The sequence below is a fragment of the Podarcis gaigeae genome (assembly GCF_964106915.1).
Source record: "Podarcis gaigeae genome assembly, chromosome: 14".
Lineage (NCBI taxonomy): Eukaryota > Metazoa > Chordata > Lepidosauria > Squamata > Lacertidae > Podarcis > Podarcis gaigeae.
In genome coordinates this window covers 870,137-896,365 of record NC_139690.1, presented here as the reverse complement: position 1 = coordinate 896,365, position 26,229 = coordinate 870,137, and the positions used below count along the sequence as shown (strand labels likewise).

The window sequence follows — 26,229 nt, the reverse complement described above, 5'->3', positions numbered from 1 at the left end:
ATCCCTGCATGTAGAAATCTATCCCATGAAGAAGCAGCATCCTGTGTGACGTGTCAAGAAGCATCCAAGCACCACTCTCTCTCTCACGTGGTCTTTTCTCTGCGAATCTCATTAGTGGTACCATGGCAGAGCATTTGGTCGATTTAACAGCAATGTGAAAATGACAATGCAAATGAGAAATGATGTGACTATCTAGAATCATAACATACTTGTTCCCATCCACTGAAACCTTTGCACCTCTCCATGGATACAAAACATACATTTAATCTGTTATCAGTTTCAAAGCCATCCAAAACGTATGCCTCATGAAACAAAATGAAGGATAGGGAATGGTTTCCTTGGGTACTTACCCCACCCAAACCCATTTTGTTAAGTGTATTTTATTACTTTTATACATGTGCTAAACATCATTTAAAATACAACAAACAAGAGCAGCTAATCTGTCATCTCTTGAAAGAAGGTGTAATAAATAGCTTAAAGTTGGAACCATACTGAGATCCAGTTTATAATGCACGTTAGAGGTTCTGATCCAGCAGGTCTGGGGAGGTGATTTAGAAACTGATGTAGGACAGGGCACAGCCTTCCGCAGACCATTGTGGCCATCTACTTCAGCACTGTCTGCACTGACTGGCAGCAGCTCTCCAGGATTTCAAGCAGGGTTCTCCCCCAGCCCCCAAGATGGATGCTGGGGTCCAAACCTGGGACCTTCTGCATTCAAAGCAGGTGCTCTGCACTGAGTTGTGCCACTTTCCCACTGTGTGAAAATTGCTGCACAGCTCCTTAAGCCGTTTGACATTTTCTCTTGTTAGGGCAAACTGCTGCCTCATCTACTTTTGACCCTGATCCCTTATGCAAGGGGAAGTGCTTCTCCACTAATTCCAAACAATGCTGCATACTAAAACACTCACAATAGGAGCACTGGCCTGTTAAATTAAGTTTGAATTCATTCAGACTATGTTAATTTATGAATACTTCAGAGACAGCAATTATTAGGGTTTCCCCCCTTTCTTTTTTGCCCAATGCTTGCTGTTAGGATGCCAGCATAATTAGGGGCTAGAAGCAAGCAGCTAATCTTCAAGCATGCTGGAAAGAGGATTGTTTGATGAAGCGCTGTGTAATCGGGCAAAGCTCCTAAAAATGCCTAACACCTAACGAGTTTAAGGACTTAGGATACTCGCTGAAAACCACTGCCTGTAACACCCCAACTGCGAAGCACAATGGGACACAGGAAGATGCTGGCTGAGGCAAAGCAGGCAAGGTTTGGCTAGAGTTGCAGCTCTCAGACTTGAATAACATGCTGACAAAAGGCATCTCTTTTTTAACACAGAGCACAGAAACAACACAATAAGCCAGGGGTCCCCAAACTAAGGCCCGCGGGCAGGATAAGGTCCAAGGGGCTCGTTTATCTGGCCCGCAGCAACTCCAGCCACCTGCTCTTACTGGCGCTGCGCTGCTGCCCACTTCCAGGTCGGAGGAGCACTGGAAATAGCTTGTGCGCATGTGCGTTGTGCTCACGCGGGTTATTTCTGGTGCACATCCGGGTTGGAGGCCCATGCACATGCACACAAGCTATTTCCGGTGCTCCTTCGACCTGGAAGTGCACCAGAAATAGCGTGTGCGCACACATATGGGCACGCGCTCCCCCACCCTCCGCGCAATTGGCGCTGGAGACACCGGCCCAAGGCGCTGTAAGTTTGCTGACCCCTGCAACAAGCTGCCTTGGAAGAAGGGAGCAATCTCTTCTCCCACATTAAGCAGCCAGACCCTCCTCATGCATCAGCTGGGGTGACATTCCAAAAGGTCTGTCAGCTCCCACTTTTCATGCTGGCTGCGATGAAGAGCAGGCATTGAGGAATGTGAGGTCCTTGGTGTATATAGGGGGGGGGGTGCTGGTTCCTCAGGGAAACCTGTTCAGGGGGTTCCATATTTGAAGGGAGTCATAAGTTTGGAAAGCTGTCTCAAGAGGCTCCTGACTAAGTGACTCCATCTCAGACTTGGCTTTGGGACCAGAGTTCAGAGTCTCTGTGACTTGCAACTTTGCTCTTGCTGAGCTATCCGGCTCTTTCTCCTCCATGTCACAGTCTTGGCTCACAGTTGGTGTCATGACCCAGGTATGTAAAGTGAGAAACACCCATAACATGAAGAGTGAGAGGGAGTAACAACAAAAACAGGGAAAGCAAAATATTGATTATCAAATATTGCATTTTTTAGATTGTGCACAAATGATTTCCCCACCATAAGAGAAGCAGCATCTATAGACAGAGTCTGGCTTAAAACAAATTGGAAACTTACAATGTTTAGCCTTTGAAGAAAGGGATTAACTGAGCACAATCCCTCTTGCTCCCTCCTTTCCAGCTGTTGGGGGCCCTCTGCTGACAGTCTGAAAATCTGCAATAATGAGCGTATCCCAGCCCAGTCATTCCCATCCTTGCCGAATATGGAGTCAAGATGGTGACCAACTTAGTGATGAGGTGCAACAGGGAGAGTAAATGGCTATTATGTGCTGCTTGCTGAACATTAAAGCTTTCCATCTAGGAGCGGACACTTCGGACGCAAGAGACAGCAGACTTGTTTGTGCTGTGCCAGAAAACTTCCCAGACAAATCTGCCTGGCTGCTACTGAAGACGATGGACCAGAAAATCCTGGTCTAGTACCAAGGGGGGGGGGGGAGAGATCTTATGAACTGAACTGCCCATGACAGCACCTCCCTATTCCAAATTTTAATCTAGACTAGACAACTACTTTTAATATTTGCAGCTATGGGACCTCCACGTTAGAGAAAACAGACTAAGAGTGCCGCACTGGAGTGAAAATCTTCCACAGGCTACTTTGTACCTCCAGTAACGAGATTCTACCTTCCAGCACAGCACGTAGCACATCTACACAGATCTTCATTTAGTTGTCTTTTAAGGACGCGAAAGCCAAGTGTCCAAGCTAAAGGCTCAAAGGGGTGGGAAGGGAGGGACTGCGGAGAAATTCTTCAGGAACCTGTTTCGGTTGCACTTCCTGATTCAATACGCAAACTAAAACACAGTTAATATTTGAAATCTGCACTTCTTCCAATTTTGCAATGCAGTTCCTCCAACCAAAAAGAAAATTTGTACAAAAAGGGTACATTTGGGGAAAGTGCGTACAAACAGAAAATCAGTGAAAATAATGTACACAATGCATTTTAGATGGGAAAATTGCTTGCAAAAATGCATGTATTAGGCAAAATCATGTACAGTCAACCATACATCAGGAGAAATGCACACAATTTTGTGTGTGAACTTCCTAAAAAAAGAATCACAAAACAAATGTAGAAATGGAACAAACGGAACTTAAGATTGGAAAAATGAGAAAAAGACTGAAACTGAAAATTGCAATTTGCCAAACTAATTAGATGAGGCCATACTTTCAATTCTAAAAGGGACAGGCCCCTATCAAACTTCTTCAAATCAGAATCAAGTATACCAGCACCTTTGTACCATATCTGACAAAAGGGAATTGCAATCCCAACAACTGAAAACATTTTTGCTCACTGTTGCGCTTGTCTATTGAAGAGAACCAACCCGCTTTGAGCAGTTTTGCACACCAGAGGCAAATGCATGCAAGTCAAGAGCCCAAACAGCACTTTTCAAGTTCACCCAATCAAGACCTCACCAATGTTTTTGGCTAAGTTTGATCAGGAAGGACCACCAAATCTGTACACGAGTAGCCCTGATATTTTAATGGAAATACTGCACTACAGTCAAGTTTACAACATCTGTATAGAAATCACATGAATAGGTGGCAAAAAGGTTCACATTACAGAATACAAAAAGCAATTTAAAATAAGAACGAAAGTATTTTGCTATTTGTACAGGCCAGGACTAGGAGCTTGGAGCTCACAGATGTCAGACATCAGGGTTGGGAGGGTCAGGGGGTGGGGAGAGAGAAATGCTGAATTCTGAAATCCTGCTACAGGAAGGGCAGTGGCCTCCTTTATTTTGCAGCTGCAGGGATTTTTCTTACCCTCAAAAACACTGGGTGAGAAAAAAAGCCCACCCTGCTCTACCTGTCTTGTTCAAAATGACACTTGGGCAAAGTGTTTTATCTTCTAACTTGGTAAAAAGGTCTAAAGTGATAGTTTAAATATACACAGAAGAGGTACATCTGAGAGGCTGTTGCGAGTGAGGAGCAGGGGAGCAGCACAAGCAAAATGGAACAGGACACAGTAGTGTTGTCATCCCCCTCTTTTAAAAGGGCAAGGGAGGGAGACATGGGTAAGTTAGCTTATTGCTGGCATACCATAAGAACTCCCCAGCTGGGCTTCACTCCTTGCTTTTACCGCTGCAGGTCACATTCCCCTGTGCAAACCTGCCTCTTACTGCAGAGACCTAACCTTGCACCTCTACACTGTTCTCTTAAGCTACAGGGAAGAAGCACAGGTCCTCTTTTTCTCCTCTCTAATTTCTTTGCCTTGGACCGTGACAACACTGTTCTGAGAGTGTGGACAGCTACTTGCTGGGATACCCGGAGAGATGTAAGTTTGGCGGATTTGGGGAGAAGACAAATACCAGCAAGCCATATTTTTAAAGGTCTCTTGGTTTTGTCACTTTGTACAAGCAACCAACGCCTCCTTGGAGGAGGGCACAAATGTTAGGTTCATTGCCATTTACAAAACCCACAGCAACTTTTTTTAAAGAGAGACCTTCATATCTTCAGTTTTTGTTCGTGCCATCTATAGTAAAAAAAAATGTCCCTGCTTGTGTATGTTACTGGTGAAACCACAAAAGGCCACCCCTCTTTTTTCCTATGGTCTTGCATGGTCTCTCTCTCTCTCTCTCTCTCTCTCTCTCTCACACACACACACACACACACACACACACACACACACACACACAAACACTCTTCTCTCTCTCTTGAGCAGCTCTGTCAAATACTGGTTTGGTATTTAGGATATTTTCTTCAACAATGAGAAGAATCACACAAGAAAGCACAATCAACCCCAAACTAGGGAGCTCAGCAACACTTTCAAAAAGTGCAAATTCTCTGAGCTGGAAGACTAGGTGGATAATAAAAAAGCTACCCAGCAAAACAATCTCCCCAAAACAAACAAACAAAAAGAATTTAAAAATTCTGATATATATTCTCATTCATATATCACATAGGCTGTTTAAAATACGAGTCATGTAATCCCACCACACACACATTCTCATTCTCTCTCACACCCTTTCCATGAATAATTTTTTTTGGTGGGTTGGATGCCTCCCTGCCCGCAATTGGTAGCCATACATCTCTCAGAACAGAGTGAGGGAACCAGCAAGAACACATCTTTCTCTGGTAAGAACCAAGATGTATTATTATTATTATTAATAATAATAATATTTTTGTATTTTTGTATTTATTTATTTTTTACAAAAAGGAACAAGTTTCCACACAAAGCACTACAATGATAACTCCCTTTGGTAGAAAGTGTAATAAAAATGTCTCTGTCACTCTCATCTGTAGGTACTAAAACCTGAACCTGAAGCCACCTGGTACTAAGGTACACAAGAAGCTAGTATAGTTATACTAGCACATCAAGCATACTTTTTCTTTAATAAAAAACAAAAAAAATGACAAGTATGTACATTTATTTACAAAAAAAGAGGGGGGAAACCAGTTTAATATAGGTTGTTGCTATTGTGAAAGCTTGTGTTGTCTGTATAGGGGTACTGTGTAGGTGAGAGGAAGTGTTTGTGTGAAAAGCTGGTGCATGGCACTAAGAGAGACTAGTAAAGAAGCAGGTTCAAAAAAACAAAACAAAAAACAAACCCCAAACAAAACGATCGTTCCACTAGCACTGGAAAGGACTGACCGATCTTAAATGGTTTGTGTTGTCAGGCACCCAGATAGCAAGGAAGGAACTGGAGAGAAAAGAGAAGGGGGCAGCAAACTCAAGAACCAATGTTTCCGCCATCTGGACTGCTGAGCCCTGAGAGCCAATGGAAGGTTCCAGAAAGTCTGCTGTCTACTCCTGTTGAAGCTGGGGACTGGGCATTTTGGAGATTCCCAACCAAGATACTCTGGCTGCAAGACTTTTTTTCCTTTTTCTTCTTGGGGAGGGGGTGTTCAAACACACCACATCTTGTCAGGCTATTCAAAGCCCCCAGTTGTTACTGATGCCCATGTGGCTGGGAGAACGCTGCTGGTGTGTGTACAGGCAAGATGGGCTTCTCTACAGCAACTTGGACACCTCAGCTCCCCTCATGGCATGGAGCATGTGTCTGATCTCAGCCTCTGGGCAGCAGTTCCAGCTTCCGTTTCTCAGGATGGACATTTCCAAAAGTGGCCCCCCTGGGGCAACGAGATGTACCAGCTATGAATTAGTCCAGAAGTGGCTGTTGTTACAGAGATAACAGCGAGGGGCTGGGGAGGAGGCGGAAGGAAGGCATCTTCCTTGTTTTCCTTGATGAACCTGCACGAAATGTGCACCCACAACGTGACCTTTTCCTATCCCCCAGGAGTTTAGGGAGTCTTGAATATTGTGCCATATTTGACGCGGTACTTGTTAATGCTCACGAAGTGCAGGTCCTCTGTGTCGCAGGTAGTGGTGCAAGGCACCAAGCCTTCCAAGCCCTCCCCCATTAGCCACTTGCTAGTTTCAGCTGCCATTTCACGGGTCACGTGCTCCTTGGTCCACCTGTCAACCCAGGCCTGGAATCGCTGGTGCAGCCTTTTGCTCACCCTTTCATGGGACTACAAGGAAGGGAGAAAACAAGAGAAAGCTTTAGTGACTGGCATTATGCAGTGAGGCCTTGGTCAGACATGCATGCCTGCTTAGCACATGTACAACCAACCCTCTTTTCCCTCCATGTCACAATCTGCATATAGTCTAATGGACACAGGTTTTCTGCCAGAAAAAGTGGCTCCCATTACACATACTAAGTGTACCATTGAAGTGATCCCCCTTTACTGGCAACAAGGCAAGCCAGTGTATGCAGAATACAGTGAGTTCCCAGTTGATCTCCCAGTAAGATACGGACCAGACCCGGACACCTCTGGTCATAAACACAGTTGCACTGATGAACAGTGATGCAAGCAGAGGGCTGCAGGGGAAATGAAACAAAACACCACTGTATCCTGGCTGGCTGCAGCTTTCCCTTGGGGAGAAGCCACAGCTGCTCACCTCACCCGCTTTGCTCAGGCCTACCTGATGGGCACGCAACAGAGCAGTCCTCCTGTACATGTAATCCTCCGATTTGATCACGTACACCATCTTGTAGGAGTTGAGCTTGAATTTGCACTCCAGTTTGTCCAAGCTCTCCACGTTCTCCAAGGGCTTCTTGCTGATACCCTCCTTCCCGTCCTTCTCCTGCTGCTCCCGACCCCGCTGACACTTGCGGATCCGCCTCAAGTTCCTGTAAAGCAGAGAGCCCCTGCTGGAATTAGCACCCGCCTCCCTCATCGGGCTGGACGTTGTGGCTCGCGGGGCCTGCTCCTCAAAATCCATCACACTGCTCGTGCTGAATGACGATAAGAGCGTAAGGGATGATTAACACATTTAACATTGCCGTGGTTGCCTGCATCCTCCTCCACTTGCTGAAAAACTGCTGGGGAAAGGAGCAAATCCCCTCCCAGCAGAGTTCAGCCCAAGCTGAGAGGGGAAGGGTGATTCCCAGGCACTGGCTAAATTGGTGCTTGACCTGCACTGCGGAGGAGAAACTCCTGTTATACATAACCATCCTTTTTTCCTGACCAAAAATGTGATCTTTGATATGCTACCAAGGCACATTCATTCAAAGAATTGCCACAAAAGCTCATGATGACATTTGCTGGCTAGTTTTTCCTCCTCAGTACAGGCAAGCATTAGATCAACCAGTCCTTGTGACCCACTCCTTTCCTCTTTGCTTGCGCCAAGCACTCGGTGAAGGGCCTTCCACCACAAGGAGAGGGAGACATAGACAGACAGCTACGGCTGTTTTTAATGTGTGGATCAGCACTTAGCCACAACCATGGGAGAGCTTCAAAGCTGTTTACAAAGTCTGTACACAGTGCAATTGCATGAAGCTGAAGCAGGGTTGTCCAAGTACATATTAGTGACCACCCCGATCTGAAACATTTCCTATTTCTGCTTTGTTGGGGGTTTTTTTTGGGGGGGAGGAGCTAAAGTCACAAAAGCAGAGGCCTATAAGGAACTCTCAGACTATTATTATTATTATTATTATTATTATTATTATTATTAGCAGCAGCAGCAGCAGCAGCAGCAGCAGCAGCAGCAGCAGCACACAACTGCCACCATGTTCTTTCCAGCTGCCAGTTTCCTACAGTGACCCTAGGAAATGGGGCTATGATATCCAGAGGAAATACATGCCTCAAAATGACCCATTAGTTCTTAGAGTAATGCGCAATATCATTTCACTCACCTTGGCAGAAATACTGGCTTCTGGGCCAGCTGTTCCCGTAGTTCAGGAGAGGTAGAATCAGAATTGACATACCGATCCACATAGTCGGTCCAACGCTGAAATAGAACACAGAATAAAGAGATGCACCAATGAGCTCCCTTTAACAGAGGAAGCTTTCCTACGCTGGTACCCAAGGATGAAGGACCATGCACACAGCCCCACTTCCGAGGAGCTTCCATTCCCCTTCTGTGTCCAGGGCAGCTGCCTACCAGCTTCATCTGGCTGAGACCCTACCTGCCTGCAGACTGTCTCGCCAGAGTGGTACATGCTCTAGTTATCTCCCGCTTGGACCACTGCCATGCACTCTACTTTGAAGGTGACCTGGAAACTACAACTAATCCAGAATGAGGCAGCTAGACTGGTGACTGGGAGTGGCTGCCGAGACCACATAACACCGGTCCTGAAAGACCTACATTGGCTCCCAGTACATTTCTGAGCACAGTTCAAAGTGTTGGTGCTGACCCTTTAAAGCCCTAAATGGCCTCAGTCCAGTATACCTGAAGGAGCGTCTCCACCCCCATCATTCAGCCTGGACACTGAGGTCCAGCTCTGAGGGCCTTCTGGTGATTCCCTCCCTGTGAGAAGTGAGGTTACAGGGAACCAGGCAGAGGGCCTCCTGTGGCGCCCGCCCTGTGGAATGCTCTCCCATCAGATGTCAAGGAAATAAGCAACTATCTTACTTTTAAAAGACATCTGAAGGCAGCCGCCCAGAATGGCTGGGGAAATAATAAATTATTATTATTGTTATTATTATTATTATTGTTGTTGTTGTTGTTGTTGTTGTTATTGATGTGACACTCATTATTTGTAAAAACAGAGCTGGGGAAACCCTGTCTTATTTGTTTTAGAACAGCAGAGGTATGTGCCACTTGGACTTTAAAGCAGGGATAGAATAATCTGCTTAAAATTACTGTTCAATGGCACAAATGTTACAACATTTATAAGTGGCAACTCAGTGATCTTGGTAAGCCAAGATTTTATAGAATTTTGTTAGTGCAAATGCATCTGTAACTTTCAGGATCAAACTTTTGAAGTTTAGTTCCATTTTTGAAAGAACTCACACTCCTTTTCCCTACATTGGTCACAATGAAAGCAGCCTGAACCATTTCATGTTAAGGACAATATATTGCTCTTTCACTTGTATTGCTAAAAATATTGCATTACTCACCCCAAACTTGAGGGACAAAGGGCTATAAAAAGAAATAAGATTAGACCCTTCTGGCTTTGGCAGTGATCTTTGGCAATGCACAACAGTATCTTCTATGAGTAGCCTTAGCACTGAATAATTATGTTGTGTGAACCTAAATATTTTGGAAGGACTTTTTGTTTGCTTTCAAGAATGCATGTAGTCATTGTTCCGCATGAAGACGTCATAGAAAAGCACTGGGCAACTAATTATTGGAAATTGTTCGAGGTTCACCTTGTCTTGTTGTTTGTATGTAATGCTTCAAAATGCAACGTTTGGAATTAGGCACCTACTATGGCTAATGTTTTCAGCTTGCTTTTAAAAAATCAGTTATCTAGCGGTCATGAATGTTTCTGACCTGAAAGCACCTCATCAGATGAAGCCTGAATATACTGACTTGCTTGCCTTTGTAAGGAGTTGTGCACGCATATAATCTACTCATATTCTGAAGATAAACAGCAGCATCTGCTTATTACTATACACAGAAAAATTATACATGTTAAAATCTGAAAAAATCCACATAATAGAACCTGGACCTATTTTTACTGCACCTGAAGCGCTTCAGTAAAAATGCATATATAGTCCTTTGATAGCTGAAATTAAGAACCACCAACCAACAGCAGTCCTTTTCTTACCTCAGCCTCAACAGGGTCATCAGAGTTCTCCTCTTCTGTGTCAAGCAGCTCAATAGTTAGCTGAACATGGTCTCTGCTCTGAACAAACATCAACTGCACAACAGAAGACAGTACTTCAGTAAGGAGCTCAATAATCCTCAGAGTTTTTATTAGGTACCCAAGGCCATATACATGCTATACAGGCTGAACTTGGCCCAGCAATGTAAAGCCACCTTGTTAGAGATTGAAGAAGGTTCAGATAAGCAGAGAGCTCACTTGAAAAGTTCTCTGCTGGAAGTCTACAGATGAGTCAGCCACTATCACCATAGCAACCATGAGTTTTCTTTAGGCTAGCAGCCTCCATCAAGAAACTGCATTATTTTGCCCTTAAGGTGAAAGGAAGGGAATTGCCCTGCCGGCTGCTAAGCCATTCTGCAAGACCAGGCTAGACTGCTGAGTCACGAATCCTGCAAGTCCTTTGATTCACGGAGCAGGGGGGCTGGGCATTGCATTTTTAAATTAGTTCTGTGGCTACACTTTTCTGCTTCTCACTACCCCAGCTGTCTTTCTTCAGTTTCTGCTTGTTGCCCAGACTTGCTGACTACAGCAGGAAGCACTTCAGCTACAAATGATGGAGCTGAGTCCATCACCTGCTTCTCTTCCCCCAACCCACAATTTTGGGTTTGAGGGGGGGAAAAGAGAAACCAAAAGCTTTATATCAACTTGCTCCAGCATGTAGGGACAATTTTTTTTTAAAGGGGGGGGGGCATGGAAATTGCTGCAGGGAAGCAATGGGAACACAGAGCGAACTTCAGTGGAAGGAAACATTATATTTAACAGCATTTTGATCTCAGGTGCAAATGAAGCTCTGGGTAGTGTGAGTGCAACTAAAGAATGTCCATGCGCAAGGGAACTAGAGAGTTGTAGAGGAGAAAAATAATTGTGAAGAGCTGGTGGAAAAAACTGGGACTTTGGTGGGGCCGCCTGTGTATCTGTAAGGGAGGTGGGGTGGGGGACAACATTTACTTAATAGAAAGAAAAGTGTAAGGGATCAGGACTATAGTTAAGCCATGCTTAAGTCTGTCTAGTGTAGCATTTGGGAAAGTGATGAAGGTGGGGGAGAAGCGAAAGGCACTCTACTGACACCCAAGAAACCAAAATGAAAATGCTAAGAATAGCAATTCAGGGAAATGGAAGCCTCTGCCCGCACACAGGTGAGGCAGCCACCTTCTTTCTATGCTTGTTCAAAACAGAAAGAGCAGCTAATTGGGATCTGACTAAATACTGCTTCTGCCAGCTTGCGTCAAATGTACTATAAATCATTAGGAAAACAACTACATATATTTCACTAGTTAGGTGCTTGTTTGACGGAGCACAACAGCTTACCTGCATGTGGCCAAGAGCATCATTAAGCAACCACTGCTGCATACAAGCCTATAGCACCTTTTGCGATTTGTCTCTATGGCACCAGAACTGGTAGGTGGTTACGCCAATTGTGGTTGCAAGGGGCGATGGCAGAAGCCAGGTGAAATACCTGGTGAATTGCTCGGTAAGCATAATGCAATTTGGAAACGTGCACATCCTTGGATGTTTTGCTAGCGACAAAGAAGATTGTCCTCATTCCGTTACCCCCACTCTAAGTACATCAGGATCTCTCTTCCTAGCTTTGTAAAGACTCCAAGACCTTTTTTTTTTACCTTAAAGCAGTTCTCATCTTGCATTAGCTGCTCAGCTTTGCGCTGGTATGCTGTCTCCACAAGGGACCGAGATGACTGTGATGACAGCAGGCCTCCGGTAGCTCCATTGCTGTTCTCAGCCAGGTACAGTTCTGTCACCTGTACACAGAGTTCGTCGCTCACAATGTGCTGAAGCTGTTGATATATCATATACAGGAGACATTACAATGCTTTCTGGTAACTAAAATTATCAAGTGCAAAAAACCCACATAAAATTGCAGCCTAAATCGTGCCAGAGAGAGAATTAACTACAGCTCACAAATGGCACATCATCCAATAGCAATTCCTTCTACGGGTAACAAGTGTGGGTACAAGTTAATTTTTGTGTAACTTGATAAACCACTTATGAGGCCTACTTTGGCATTAAGTGCTATATAAATCAATCACTCGCTCAAACTAGTTAAGACAAAAAGGTAACACAACCTCCTGGATTTCTCATCCCCATCTCCTCTGGTAGACAGATGAGGTTCAGCAGTAAGTGACTGAGCCCTGCACTGGTTTTCTAGAGCACAGCACTGACAAGGCCTGTTCTTTCTTGAAAGCCCCAGATCCCCTGTCCCCTCCTCACCTGTCTAACAATACTCTGAATCAGCTTGTCCATGGTGAAGGCAATGTAGGCGTGGATGGTGAACATCTCGCGAAGAGAGTCCTCATATTGCGAAGAGTCCATGTTGCCATCCAGCAGGTTCCGCACCATGTCTAGAAAAGCTGGGTAGTAATCTTCCACATCGATATCCACTAAAAGGGGAAAGAAGGATGCTCCACGTGAGACCTGCTTCTCCCTCCCTCTCACCATCTGGCCATTAAATGTTGATATGGGCCAGTAGGAAGGTGGGAGATTATATTGGAGTTTGAGAAAAAGGTTTGGAGGGAGACTGTGATGGAGTTTGGCCAATTCTGGGCAGAGTTTGGCTTTTAGATGGTGTTCCCCACTCTATGCAATCACATGTAAAAATGGAGCATACCCAGGAACGTAAAGAGGGAGACACCTGTCATTACTTAAAAATGCTTGAAGGGGGGCGGCTGGGATCTATCTATCTATCTATCTATCTATCTATCTATCTATCTATCTATGCCAGTCCTCTCTTGGCCACCTATACAGTCATACCTCAGCTCCCGAACACCGAGCTTCCTGCAGCCAATCAGAAGCCGAATGGACTTCCAGAACAGATTCTGTTTGACTTCCGAGGTACGACTGTATGTGTTTGGGATGTCATATCTTCCTTCCTTATCAGGTAGATGCAGACGCCCATTTCCTTCTCTTCCCTACTGAGATACCTATTACTCACTGCTTGCTAGCAATGTTACCAAGATTTGAATCTTTCCATGTAACTGCTGAAACTTGCATTTTTTTTAATAAAAAAATACTTTGTCCAGTTTTATTCAGTACCCTTTTAACTTTATTCTTGTCTGGGTCCTTCACTGGACTTAGCATTGTATCCTCCATTTCTTATCTCTCAACTTAAAAAATAAACAATAGTTTTAACCATTTATTGTTGTTTGGGTTATAATCATTAACCCATCCGGTTGAAGTTTTGGGGACATCAATCTCTGGCAGCAGAGGCAAACAAGCAACAGGGAAAGGAGAAGAGCAAGAGAATAGGAGTTGTCCCTCTTGACTGCAGAAGAAGACCTATCCAGCATTCTGCTTGCAGGCAGTTCAGGAAAGCTTACTGGCTGGACAGAAAAGTTGCAGTCCCTTCCATTCCTTGCTCCCAGAGCCTGGCATTCAGAGCTATACACCTACTGCATCTGGAGCCTCGATATAGCTATAGTAGCTGATAGCCACTGGTGGATAAATTCATTGAGCGCAGAGCTAACACTCATTCTAAAGCCCCTTAAGTTATTGCCATCACTCTAGGCTGTAGCAGTTGACAAGGGCCTTTCTTGGCTGGAGCAAAAGCCAAACTGTGCTGATGGGAAGGAAGATGGCTCTTTACAACAGAAAGCAGCCCCACCACTTCTGCCTTGGAGACCATTGTCAAAGACCAGCATCTGCCACACTAGCCCCAGCCAAGTATGGGTGTACTCACTTGGCTCTTTCAACCGCAGCTGGATGGCAGGGCTGTCACTCTTGTCACGCTTGACACCCAGCACATCCCGCTCCCACTCCCTTTCCCGATTCTCCTCTTCAATCTGCCGTTCGGCCTGGTTGTATATTCGCAGCAACCGCAAGCAGAGGATCTGGTGGAGACGGAGGAAAATGTACCAGTTGTTGTTGACATAGAACAAGTTGTAGACTTCATCCATTCCACGCAGCTTCTGGGCTGCCGTGTTGCTGAAGAGCAGCTTGGCTTTAGGAGGGCTACTACCCCCCACACCATTGTGCTTTTTCACAGCCCCTGAGCCTTCATCCACATCCATCTCTTCCTCTTCCTCCTCCTCCACATCAGACAGCTCGCCTCGCTGAGCAAAGAGCAGGTCTGGGATGAAGTGATACATGATCTGCTTGATTTTGTATTTGTCCTCTTTCTGGATGCCTGTCTGCCGCTTCACGTGGTGGATAATCAGAGAGGCAGCGTCATCCAGGATCTGTTTATCTTCGTAGGCTAAAGACAGGTGAGGGCCAATGTTATCTTCAGAAGTCTGCTCCTGCCTCTGAAAATCAGGAGAGAAAGAGCATGAAATCCATCTCCACATGGCTCTCTTCTCTCATCAGCTGAAAATCACTGCCTGGGCTGGACAGGAAAGTGCTCTACCCCAGGAAGTATAAAAAGATCTGAACAAATAATTAAGTTTATACCAGGGGTGACCAACTTCTAAAAGACTGCGATCTGCTCCCACTATAAATAAACTGGCAGTGATCTACCCACTGGATTGACCAAAGTTGCTGAGCTTTTTTAGGGGGAGAGACCAGAGTTGTTTTCATGTGATCAACCAGGATCAACCCACGATTGACCAGCAGCTCACAATCGACCACTTGGACAGCTCTAGTTTATACAAAGCCACTCATCTGGAGGCCAGAACAGACTTCATGGCACCCAAAAGGACCAGTTTCCTTGAAAGCTTTTCCACCATTGGTGCAGCTATTTCTCCTCTCTATCCGAAACCCTTTTGCCCACCTCAGATTATAGTACAGTGGTACCTCGGGTTACAAATGCTTTGGGTTACACAACATCCTTTCCATCAATTGTCAATCAGGATGAAATAAGGTTGAAACAGAGAGGGCAAAGCCTCCAACCTACCTCATCGTAAATAGTCTCAATCTCGCTAAGAAGGCTCTTTGATCTTAAGACCTTGGTGTCATTTTGTTTAAAGTTGATGCCCTGGTGGTCAAGGGACTTCAGGTAGTATTTCTCATTCTGTTCCCGCCATACTTTGTTGAATCCTCTCTGGGCTTCTCTCCACTCCTCCTCTTTCATTTTTAACCTTAACAGAAAGAATGGCAACATGGCCTGAGAGATGAGTACAGCCACGAGGCAGGAATAAAGCATCCTGCCTTTGACAGACTTTAACATTCAAGGGATATTCAAGGCATTCGTGATTTGACCACATTCAGCATGGGAGAACACGAGCAGAAGGTGATGGAACACAGAAAATGGGCTACTTTGGTCTTGATCTCTACAGTCATACCTTGGGTTACAGACACTTCAGGTTGCGCGTTTTCGGGATACGGAGCGCCGAAACCCGGAAGTACCGGAACGGGTTACTTCCAGGTTTTGGTGCACGCGCATATGCAGAAGTACCTAATCGCAACCCGCGTGTGCGCAGACGTGGTGCTGCGGGTTGCGGACGTGCCCCCCGCATGGATCAGTTCGCAACCCGAGAGTCCACTGTATTATAATTCATGACTTGATCAGAACATTCCAGACTAATCACCATTGTGGATCTTTCCCTGTTAAAAAAAAACATTCTCTGCCATGAACAGAAGTTTACCATCCACTCTCCTGTAGCAGCTGCTTTGCTGTAACTTCATTCGAATCTACCGCTAGCATGATGGACTTGGGTGCAGGAGATCCATGTTCCGAACCTCAATCAACTGTGCAGCTCACCACATGCTCTTGGTCTAACCTATGTCACAGGGCTTTTGTGAGGATAAAGCAAGCTAAACCCCATCCAGGTATGCCACTTTGAGCTCAGTGGGGGGCGAAATACAAATTTGAGTGGTCACCAGTGTTGAGCTTCTCTGGGCCATAAGCAACGTGATGCAAAGGAGGCTGCCTTTGAGAAGGGCCTGGAACTTGAGTGACTTTTGAATACAAACTGCAAGCTGGGGCTGAGCGCCCTGACTGCTGCACAAGCTCCTGGTCCACTCCTGGTCCAATTCAAAGTCTTAGCTTTGACTTTATATTTCTTTACAGATTGTGACCAGGTTACCTTGTAAGGACTGCTCTTTTGCATATACCTACCCAGCCAGAGATCTTTGTATGTGACCCTCAACTATGAACTCCTGTCAACATGACAGATGGCCTTTTCCTTGCCTAGCTTTGGAATGTCCTCCCTGGAGAAGCTGACCTGGTGCCTTCTTTGGCATCTCTTTGGCACCGCGCCTTTTAATTTATTGTATTGATTAAGTTTTTGTCTCTGTTGTGGAATTTGAGGCTGTGCATATATAAGAAAGAGCTCTTTCACACTGGAATGGTCTCAACCTGGGGGGCTGTGGACTCTCATTTCTTGGAAGTTTTTTAGCAGAGGTTGGATGGTCATCTGCCATGGATGCTTTAACTGGGATTCCTGCACTGCAGGCGGTTCCAGCTCTAAGCTTCTATGATTCTATAATTCTATATATAGTACACACACTCACTTAATGGATATGTATTTTTATATTGCCTTTTAAATTACAGGCAGCCTCCCTTTACACTTGTTCAATATGTGTGCAACCTTATGCTCGTGAATTGTGCCAAACACAGAAGGGACCCTAAAACATCATAAAGATGTCACTTAAACGTCACTAAAAGGGTGGAACGGGGGGGGGGGGGGGCGTTGCAGGCTTTTTCAATGTGTTTCAATTATATACAGTTTAACTGGCATTTGCAGTGCCTTGGAATGTAACTCCCACGTAGGCAAGGGTCTACCTGAAATTGCTTTTTAAATTGTGCAATGAATCATCAGTCACACTGAGAACCTTGCTAAATGACAGGACAAAAAAGCCACCCAAAAAACCATCATTAAAAAGCAGCACTTGGGGAAACTGAAAAAGGAGGGGGATGAGGGTGCTGCACCTGCATTTCCCAGTTACCTTTTCAACACAATAGGGACTGCGATGGCTGGGTTCTTCCTAAGCCCATCAATGATGTCAGCTGCCTTGTCAGCATATATCCTCTGCAATGCCTTGCGATGAATAACTTCTGAGGAGCCGCCCAAAGTGTTGTCCAGCCGGAATTTGGCCTGCTCCTCAGCTGATAAGCGTGAGAGTTTCTTCTGTATCGTCTCAAGGACTCTGATGGTCGCTAGGTTGGTCTCCAAGACAACATCCAGCTGAAATGGAGAGCATGCATCAGCCATGGCTTATAGCAATAAACTATAAAAACTATAAAAAATAATCAAATTCTGGCATATGTGGGAATGGGGTTCTTACATATAGTACAAAAGGCTTTTCAACACTGTGTAAGATGGTGGAAACTAAGATGAAAAGAAGAGCAATAGATCCAAACAAAACCCTTATTCACATCCAATAGTCTTTAAATCTAATTTTTTGGTGGGTGGAGGGTGCTATTGTAATCAGTAATTTAATTTCTATGTGAAGCAAAACATCAAACCTATGAGCCTGCAGCTACTCACTTTCAGGAGATGCACATGGCAGCAAGCAAAGTTTTGACAAGTATTATATCTGGGAGGGTAAGATAGGAAGACTATAGCAAACCACCATGATATTACTATTGTGCATTTATACAGCACTGAGTGCTCAAAGCACCTTACATACACAACCACAGTCAATCCTTACAACAACCTTGCAAGGAATGCTGGTATTATTACCCCATATTACAGAAGCAGAGGTGAGTCTTTTAGGCTCCTACTGTTTGTTGTGGGAGCAAGGTTCAAATTGGCGGCCTTCCTTCTCACAACCCATACTCTTGGTTAGTGCTTTACACCAAAGCTATCAAGAACTATTCATTCATCAAAGCAGATATTAAGTCAACCTAACATAGTATCACAAGCTTCCCATGACATTAAGCTCTGATATAGCTACCTCAAATCGTTCATCCTCACACCGGTAGATGTGCTCTTCATACTGAGTCTTCTTGGAGCTCACAAACGTGGAATCTTCAGACCAGGATGGAAAGGAGACCCAGGTGTCATTCAAAACCTTAGGAGGAGAGAGAAGCATCTCATTTAAGAGTAGCCAGATACCGATAATTCTAGCTCCTACATAAAGTAAATTCTTACAGATTTTTGGGAACTGTCATAGATGTACAAGAAAGAGCAACAACAAAAGATTTTCTGAATTTTTGATCCATTGGTCAGTTTAGTTGTAAGATTAAAAGTAATAGAAACCATCATGCTTTGAGCAAAACTCAATAGGAGCGCTTGAGCTGCAGTCATTTCTATTTCTGCCTAACACACTATAACGTGCCTTGGATTTTAAGAAGACTAGACTTTGCAATCCACTCAGAGTGGCTCTACACTTTATGAGGTGAACACAGTTGCTATGGACGTATCGGCACTGACACTGGTCTTTCACAAAGTAAATATGCGAAGTGTAGATAACATGCACAGGCCTTTAAACCCAAGTGTGCCCACGCCTGCACTTTATGCACGTTCTGTAGAAACCACTCAAGTAACACCAGTAGACACACAACAATAAAATAAGCTTTACTGTACTTGCCAAAGGCCATGACAAAATCATACCAACACTGTGAGGAAAAAGAAGTATCTATATAATTATATATAAAAAGCAGAGCCACTGCCTGAACCATCAAGATCATAAAATGCAAATGCTCGTGTAGAATGGAGGCGTCACACGGCTTGTGAGTTTCCTATTTAGGCCTCTGAATCTCCCTTACAGTTTACTGCAATTTTGTCCAGGTTTTTCTTCCCGATCTTTCTTGCCACCAGCGCGAAGAGGGCCACATTATAAGTCACTGGAGCATTAGCATCCCTGAGCAGCCATAGACCCCTCTCTGCCGGGGAGAGACAGCTTTCCTGGACAACCAAGGGATTTAGAAAGTGTCTCCTAGGTTCTGAGTGTAGTGGGTACTGTAATAAATAATGCTGGGTGTCCTCCACTCGCAATTGCCCACAAATAAAATATCTCTCTGTGTATGGAACCCTATTATAATGGGGGCTTTGCCCTGCCAGACTTAAGGTTGTATTATGAATCAGCAGCTTTCTGCTGGCTAAAAGACTGGCTACTTCTCGAAGACACTGATGTATTGGATTTGGAAGGTTTTAACAATGCTTACGGTTGGTATGCATATTTATGGTATGACAAGGTTAAGATTAACAAGGTTTTCAAGAACCATATTGTCAGAAAAGCAGTGTTTAATGTCGGGACAAAATATAAAGACTTATTGGAAAATAAAACTCCAAGGTGGCTTTCACCATTGGAAGCTAAGGCCCGAAAAAGACTCAATATGGAGGCCAATTGGCCGAAATATTGTGAAATATTAGAAAAAGATGGAGATAATTGGAAATTGCAGAGTTTGGAGAAAATGAAAGATAAAGTGCGAGATTGGTTACACTATGCTCAGATTAAGGAAGTTTTTAAACTTGATAAAAAGTTAGGATTCCAGGTGGAAAAATCGAAGTTAGAAACGGAATTGTTAGAGCCTAAGACTAAGGTACTTTCAAGAATGTATAACTTGCTGCTAAAATGGAATACACAAGATGAAACGGTAAAATCGGCTATGATAAAGTGGGCACAGGACATTGGGTATAATATCATGTTTGAGGACTGGGAAAGGTTGTGGACTACTGGGCTGAAATTCACTGCATGTAATGCTTTGAAAGAAAATGTTATGAAAATGATATATAGATGGTACATGACCCCAGTCAGACTCGCAAAAATATACCATTTGTCCGATAATAAATGCTGGAAATGTAAAGTAAGCGAAGGAACGTTTTTTCACCTCTGGTGGACTTGCCCTAGAGTGAAGGCTTTCTGGGAAATGATATATAATGAGCTGAAAAAGGTATTTAAGTATACCTTCCCTAAGAAACCAGATGCCTTCCTCCTGGGTCTTGTCGGCCAGAGAGTGTTAAAGAAGGACCGAACATTTTTCATGTATGCAACAACGGCAGCAAGGATACTCGTCGCTAAGCACTGGAAAACCCAAGATCTACCCACTCTGGAAGAATGGCAGATGCAACTGATAGACTATATGGAACTGGCCGAGATGACTGGCAGAATCCGAGACCTGGGAGAGGAGATGGTTGAAGAAGACTGGAAGAAATTTAAGATCTATTTACAAAAATACTGTAAATTGTATGAATGTTAAGAAGGTTGCTAGATCATAAATAATTTGGCACCATTAACTTAGATGGAATTATGAAGATAAGTTAGATTTAAGAAAAGATAAATTTTTGGATAATTACTAGACTACACTAAACTCTTAGGATCTGAATAAAGGATATCTAAAATTAGAGAAACAACAAGGGAAAACTAGATAAATAAGATTGGAAACAAGGTGATAAATTGCTGGCAAAATTTTATTGTGAGGAACGCAAGAGCGGGAGACGTGAGGGAGTCCAAAGATGTCAAGAAACTACGTTAAGATATATGTTATATTGTTTCTTTGTTGTGTATTGTATTCAAAAACTGTTAATAAATATTTATAATATTAATATATATATATATACATATATAAATATATATATACACATATATTTGCTTTCGTAGATTTTCACGGGTACAGGAATGCAGGTTTTGGTGTCCTCGGGTGTCTTCCCGTGTAAAAGTTGGGGTGTCTATATACATATATATACACACACACACACACATATATATATATATAGCAAATACATATATATATATATATATATATATATATATATATATATATATATATATATATAATGCCCATACAGGACAGCAGAGGGCATTCCTTGGAAGCACAGCTCAGCAAAGGAAGATCCTAATGAAGCTGGCCAAAGTTTAGACAGGGAGTTGGCTCTCAAATGCACCGTTTATATGAGTAGAAACCACAGGGAACTTCTGAGGATTTGATTACTTGAAAATCCCGTTGAGATTCTGTCTAGTAACACCAGTCCCTTAGTTGACACTTGTCTATGATCATGATCTCACTTAGCTTGTGGAAATGATAGTAATTCAAGTTACACTGAATGTTTGATTTCCACCAAAGTTAAATGTGGGACCATGTCATTGATATAGAAATAAAAAAGTGTACAAATTTGTTTTACTCCACTGGTCAATTTAAAGGGCTCAGACAAGAAATATGCACACAGACAGAAATTAATTTTTGCAACTGGAAGAAAGGCGCATACAGTTTAAGTTGCATAAGGCTGATGACCTAGTTTTGACTTTACAGGTGACGCAGATGACCTAGTTTTGACTTTACAGGAGCCAGAATCTAGTACGAAAAGGGCACTACAACTGATTCAAGACTTTGGTCGGGTGGCGGGTTTTAAATTAAACAAACAAAAAACTAAGGTATTGGAAAAAAACTTGACAGTTTCAGAGTCAGAAAGGTTTCAGAAAGAGACAGAGTTAAACGTGGTTAAAAAAGTAAAATACCTAGGGGTGAACATAACAGCAAAAAATTTGAATTTATTTAAGGACAATTATGGAAAGTGCTGGACAGAAATTAAGAGAGATTTAGAAAGTTGGTCAAGACTGAAACTTTCCTTGTTGGGTCGAATTGCTGCTATAAAAATGAACGTATTGCCAAGGATGCTGTTTCTATTTCAAACTTTACAGATTGTGGATAAAATGGAGTGTTTCGGGAGGTGGCAAAAAGACATTTCTAAATTTGTCTGGCAGGGAAAAAGCCCAGAATTAAGTTTAAAATACTAACTGACGCTAAAGAAAGGGGGGGGGTTGCCCTGCCAGACTTAAAGTTGTACTATGAATCAGCAGCTTTCTGCTGGCTGAAAGACTGGCTGCTTCTTGAAAACACTGATGTTTTAGATTTGGAAGGATTTAATAATGCTTTTGGATGGCATGCATATCTGTGGTATGACAAGGTTAAGATTCACAAGAATTTCAAGAACCATATTGTAAGGAAAGCAGTGTTTAATGTCTGGACAAAATATAAAGACTTATTAGAAAATAAGACCCCAAGGTGGTTATCACCTATGGAAGCTAAAGCTGTGAAAAGACCCAATATGGAGGTCAAATGGCCGAAATATTGGGAAATATTAGAAAGAGATGGAGACAATTGGAGATTGCAGAGTTTGGAGAAACTAAAAGACAAAGTGCGAGACTGGCTACATTACGCTCAGATTAAAGAGGTTTTTAAATTGGATAAAAAGTTAGGATTCCAGGTGGAAAAATCGAAACTGGAAACAGAACTGTTAGAACCTAAGACTAAGGTACTTTCAAGAATGTATAACTTGTTGCTGAGGTGGAATACACAGGATGAAACGGTTAAATCAGCTATGATAAAGTGGGCACAGGACATTGGCTATAATATTATGTTTGCTGACTGGGAAAAGTTATGGACCACCGGTATGAAGTTTACGGCATGTAATGCCTTAAAAGAAAATATTATGAAAATGATATATAGGTGGTACATGACCCCAGTCAAGCTAGCAAAAATATACCACCTGTCAGACAATAAGTGTTGGAAATGTAAGGAAACTGAAGGAACGTTCTTTCACCTCTGGTGGACTTGCCCCAGGGTTAAGGCCTTCTGGGAAATGATATATAATGAGCTGAAAAAGGTATTTAAGTATACCTTCCCTAAGAAACCAGAGGCCTTCCTTTTGGGGATTGTTGGCCAGAGGGTGTTAAAGAATGATAGAACATTTTTTATGTATGCAACAACAGCAGCAAGGATACTCGTTGCTAAATATTGGAAAACTCAAGACTTGCCCACACTGGAAGAATGGCAGATGCAACTGATGGACTACATGGAGTTAGCTGAAATGACTGGCAGAATTCAAGACCTGGGAGAGGAAGCAGTGGAAGAGAAGAGGACTGGAAGAAATTCAAGGACTATTTACAAAAACACTGTAAATTGTACGAGAGTTAAGAAGGATGAGAGATTTGAAAATAACTGGGCACCATAAAATTTGGTGAAAAGATTGCAAGAATGAGTGAATTCTATGAGAAAAATAAATTTTGAATAAATACTATGGTAAGATTAGAGATTTAAGATCTAGATAAAAATATTCAAAGTTAGAGACAAAATACTGGAAAAGTGTACAATAAGAATGGAAACAAGGTGATAATTTGCTGGTTAAGGTTCTATAAATTTGGAAAGTAGGAGTGAGAGACGTGAGGAAGTCCAATAATGAAGAGAAGGAACATTGTTTGTTTTCTGTTATGTTGTTTTTCTTTTTTTTTTCTTTTCTTTCTATTGTAATAAAAAAATCTTCAATAAAAATTTTTTTTAAAAAAAGTTGCATAAGGCTGACCAAATTTGTAGTGCAAAGAATTTTGGAAAAATTGGAAGCAAGAAAGAGCTGTAAAGCAATGTTAATGTTTATTGATGCAGAGAAGGCCTTTGACAATGTATCTTGGAATTTTATTTACATAATTTTGATAACATGGGGGTTGGTCAAGACTTTTAAATGGTATTAAAGCGCTCTATCAAGAACAAAAAGCTAAAATTATTATAAATAAGGCCTAAAATGGAGGCCTAAAATGAGACACATGTTTTTCTTATCTTAAAGCACTATGTAGATATCAACCCAGAGAAAATAACCTAATAATGATGCATTTTATTGGTCTCCATGCTCAACTCTAACATTCTTTCTAACCTCAATATAGGCCATGTCAAACTTTTTTTTTAAAGGACCCAGTACAGGTAAGATAAAGGTAAAGGACCTTTGGACAGTTTAAGTCCAGTCAAATTCAACTATCGGGTGCAGCGCTCATCTTGCTTCAGGCCAAGGGAGCCGGTGTTTGTCCGCAGCTTGGTCTCTTGAAAATGTAATACCTTTAATTTTAAATGAATACTGTAATACCTTTAATTTGTTCATCTTTTCTAATCATACTTAGCAAGACCTCTAGGACCGAAATAAACAGCAGAGGGGAAAGTGGGCACCCTTGCCTGGTTCCCTTCTCTATTCTAATTTCCTCCGATACTACATTATTTATAATAATTTTAGCTTTTTGTTCTTGATAGAGTGCTTTAATACATTTAAAAAGTCTTGACCAACCCCCATGTTATCAAAACTATGTAAATAAAATTCCAAGATACATTGTCAAAGGCCTTCTCTGCATCAATAAACATTAACATTGCTTTACAGCTCTTTCTTGCTTCCAATTTTTCCAAAATATCCACAACATTTCTAATATTATCTTTCATATGCCTTCCAGGCAGAAATCCTGCCTGGTCCTTGTGGATATACTTAGATAAAACTTTCTTTAGCCTGTTGGCCAATATATTTGCAAAAATTTTGTAATCACATTAAGGGAAATTGGTCTGTAGTTCTTGACATTGGATCTATCTTGACCCTGTTTGAGAATCAGAGTAACATATGCTTCCTTCCAGGTTTTAGGTGCTTTGCCCCCTCGTAGAATCAAATTACATAATTCTACCAGAGGTTGGATAAGCCAGTCTTTCAATATCTTATAGTATTTCGCTGATAGACCATCTGGTCCCGGTGCCTTGCTAAGTTGCATTGAGTTTATTGCCTGTTCCATTTCTTGTCTTGTGATTAGACCCTTTAGTAGGATCTTTTTATCTTCTGGAATCTTCTTAATCTTAATAAATTGCTCAATTTTTATCAAGTCCTCTTTATCCTTTTTATACAGTTTTTATAATATTTATAAAAACATTTCTTATGTCTGCAGGGTTCTCTACAGATTTTCCATCTGTTAGAATATTTGTGATAGTACTTTGCTTTTGTCTCTTCTTTAATTGCCAGGCCAAGAGTTTCCCACATTTATTGGTGGATTCAAAATTTCTTTGTCTCATCCTTCTCAACTTCTATTCTATTTCTATTTACTAACTGTGAATATTGAACCTGTAAGGCCTTAATTCCTTTTTGTATCTGCAAATTCTTTGGATTTCCTCTGAGCTTCTTCTCATTATCTTTTAATTGGTCCATAATTATATCTTTTCTCTCATTCTGTAACTTTCTCCTAACTGAATTTTGTTGTACCAGAAACCCTCTCATTACTGCCTTGCTAGCATCCCAAATAACCTTTGTTTCCGTTCCCTGGTTCATATTAAGTTCAAAATAATCCTTTAGGGTTTTTTGGCCTTATTAATAATTGATGTAGTTCTTAACAAATCATCATTCATTCTCCATCTGAAGGAACCTTGTACAAACATTTTCAGGTCCATAAAAACTGCATTGTGATCAGAGCAAGTTTTAGGGCAAATTTCCGTTTTTGTTACTTTAGGAACCAAGTCTCTGGATATCCATAAGTAGTCTATTCTCGAAAATACTTGATTTGCATCTGAAAAAAGGGGGTCTTTTTCCATTGGTTCCAGTTACAGATAGGTAGCCGTGTTGGTCTGCCATAGTCAAAACAAAACAAATTTCCTTCCAGTAGCACCTTAAAGACCAACTAAGTACTTAGTTGGTCTTTAAGGTGCTACTGGAAGGAAATTTGTTTTGTTTTTTCCATTGGATTTCTGATTCTCCATATATCTGACAAATCAAATTTATCAGTCAAGTACAAAAAAGTCTTGGGTAAGCTGCCAGAATTTGATACCTTTGATCTCTGAGTCCTATCCATCAAAGCAGATGCAACTCCATTCAAGTCCCCCATCAATATTAATTTGTAATCTATATATTCCAAAAGACTTGTTTCCAAATTCATGAAAAAGTCCGCTTTGCCATCATTAGGTGCGTAGATTGCTAGTAACAAATATTTCTCGCCTTCTGCTGTAATTTCAACTGCTATGTGTCTTCCTTCCTCATCTTTAAATGCCAATTTTGGATTCCATTTTTCCTTAATATAGAAAACCACTCCTCTTTTTTTAACTTTGTCAGAAGAAATAAATTATTGTCCCAATCTTATCATAGATCATAGAATCATAGAGTTGGAAGAGACCACAAGGGCCATTGAGTCCAACCCCCTGCCAAGCAAGAAACACCATCAGAGCACTCCTGACATATGGTTGTCAAGCCTCTGCTTAAAGACCTCCAAAGAAGGAGACTCCACCACACTCCTTGGCAGCAAATTCCACTGTCGAACAGCTCTTACTGTCAGGAAGAGCTGACATGTTTATTAACATTTTTCTATGTAGTCTTGTGATGTGGGT

The 26,229-nt window shown here is 42.3% G+C and overlaps 1 protein-coding gene across 7 annotated transcripts in view; it reads right to left on the bottom strand.

Annotated features, from left to right (window-relative positions):
• Nucleotides 1-3,686: 3,686 nt before the first annotated feature.
• Nucleotides 3,687-26,229, bottom strand: part of SIN3A (SIN3 transcription regulator family member A) — a 61,911-nt gene continuing 39,368 nt past the window's right edge. For 3 of the 7 annotated variants that reach the window (XM_083712163.1, XM_083712162.1, XM_083712164.1), the window contains exons 12-21: nt 18,075-18,191; nt 17,124-17,362; nt 15,130-15,313; nt 13,978-14,542; nt 12,513-12,682; nt 11,906-12,079; nt 10,230-10,322; nt 8,370-8,464; nt 7,157-7,469; nt 3,687-6,702 (exon numbers count right to left, since the gene is read on the bottom strand). In XM_083712163.1, the coding sequence (XP_083568289.1) occupies nt 6,472-6,702; nt 7,157-7,469; nt 8,370-8,464; nt 10,230-10,322; nt 11,906-12,079; nt 12,513-12,682; nt 13,978-14,542; nt 15,130-15,313; nt 17,124-17,362; nt 18,075-18,191 (2,181 nt within the window). In that variant the 3' untranslated portion in view covers nt 3,687-6,471. The remainder of the gene's footprint in view (nt 6,703-7,156; nt 7,470-8,369; nt 8,465-10,229; nt 10,323-11,905; nt 12,080-12,512; nt 12,683-13,977; nt 14,543-15,129; nt 15,314-17,123; nt 17,363-18,074; nt 18,192-26,229) is intronic. The other 4 variants (XM_083712166.1, XM_083712165.1, XM_083712168.1 and 1 more) reach the window with 2 other exon arrangements.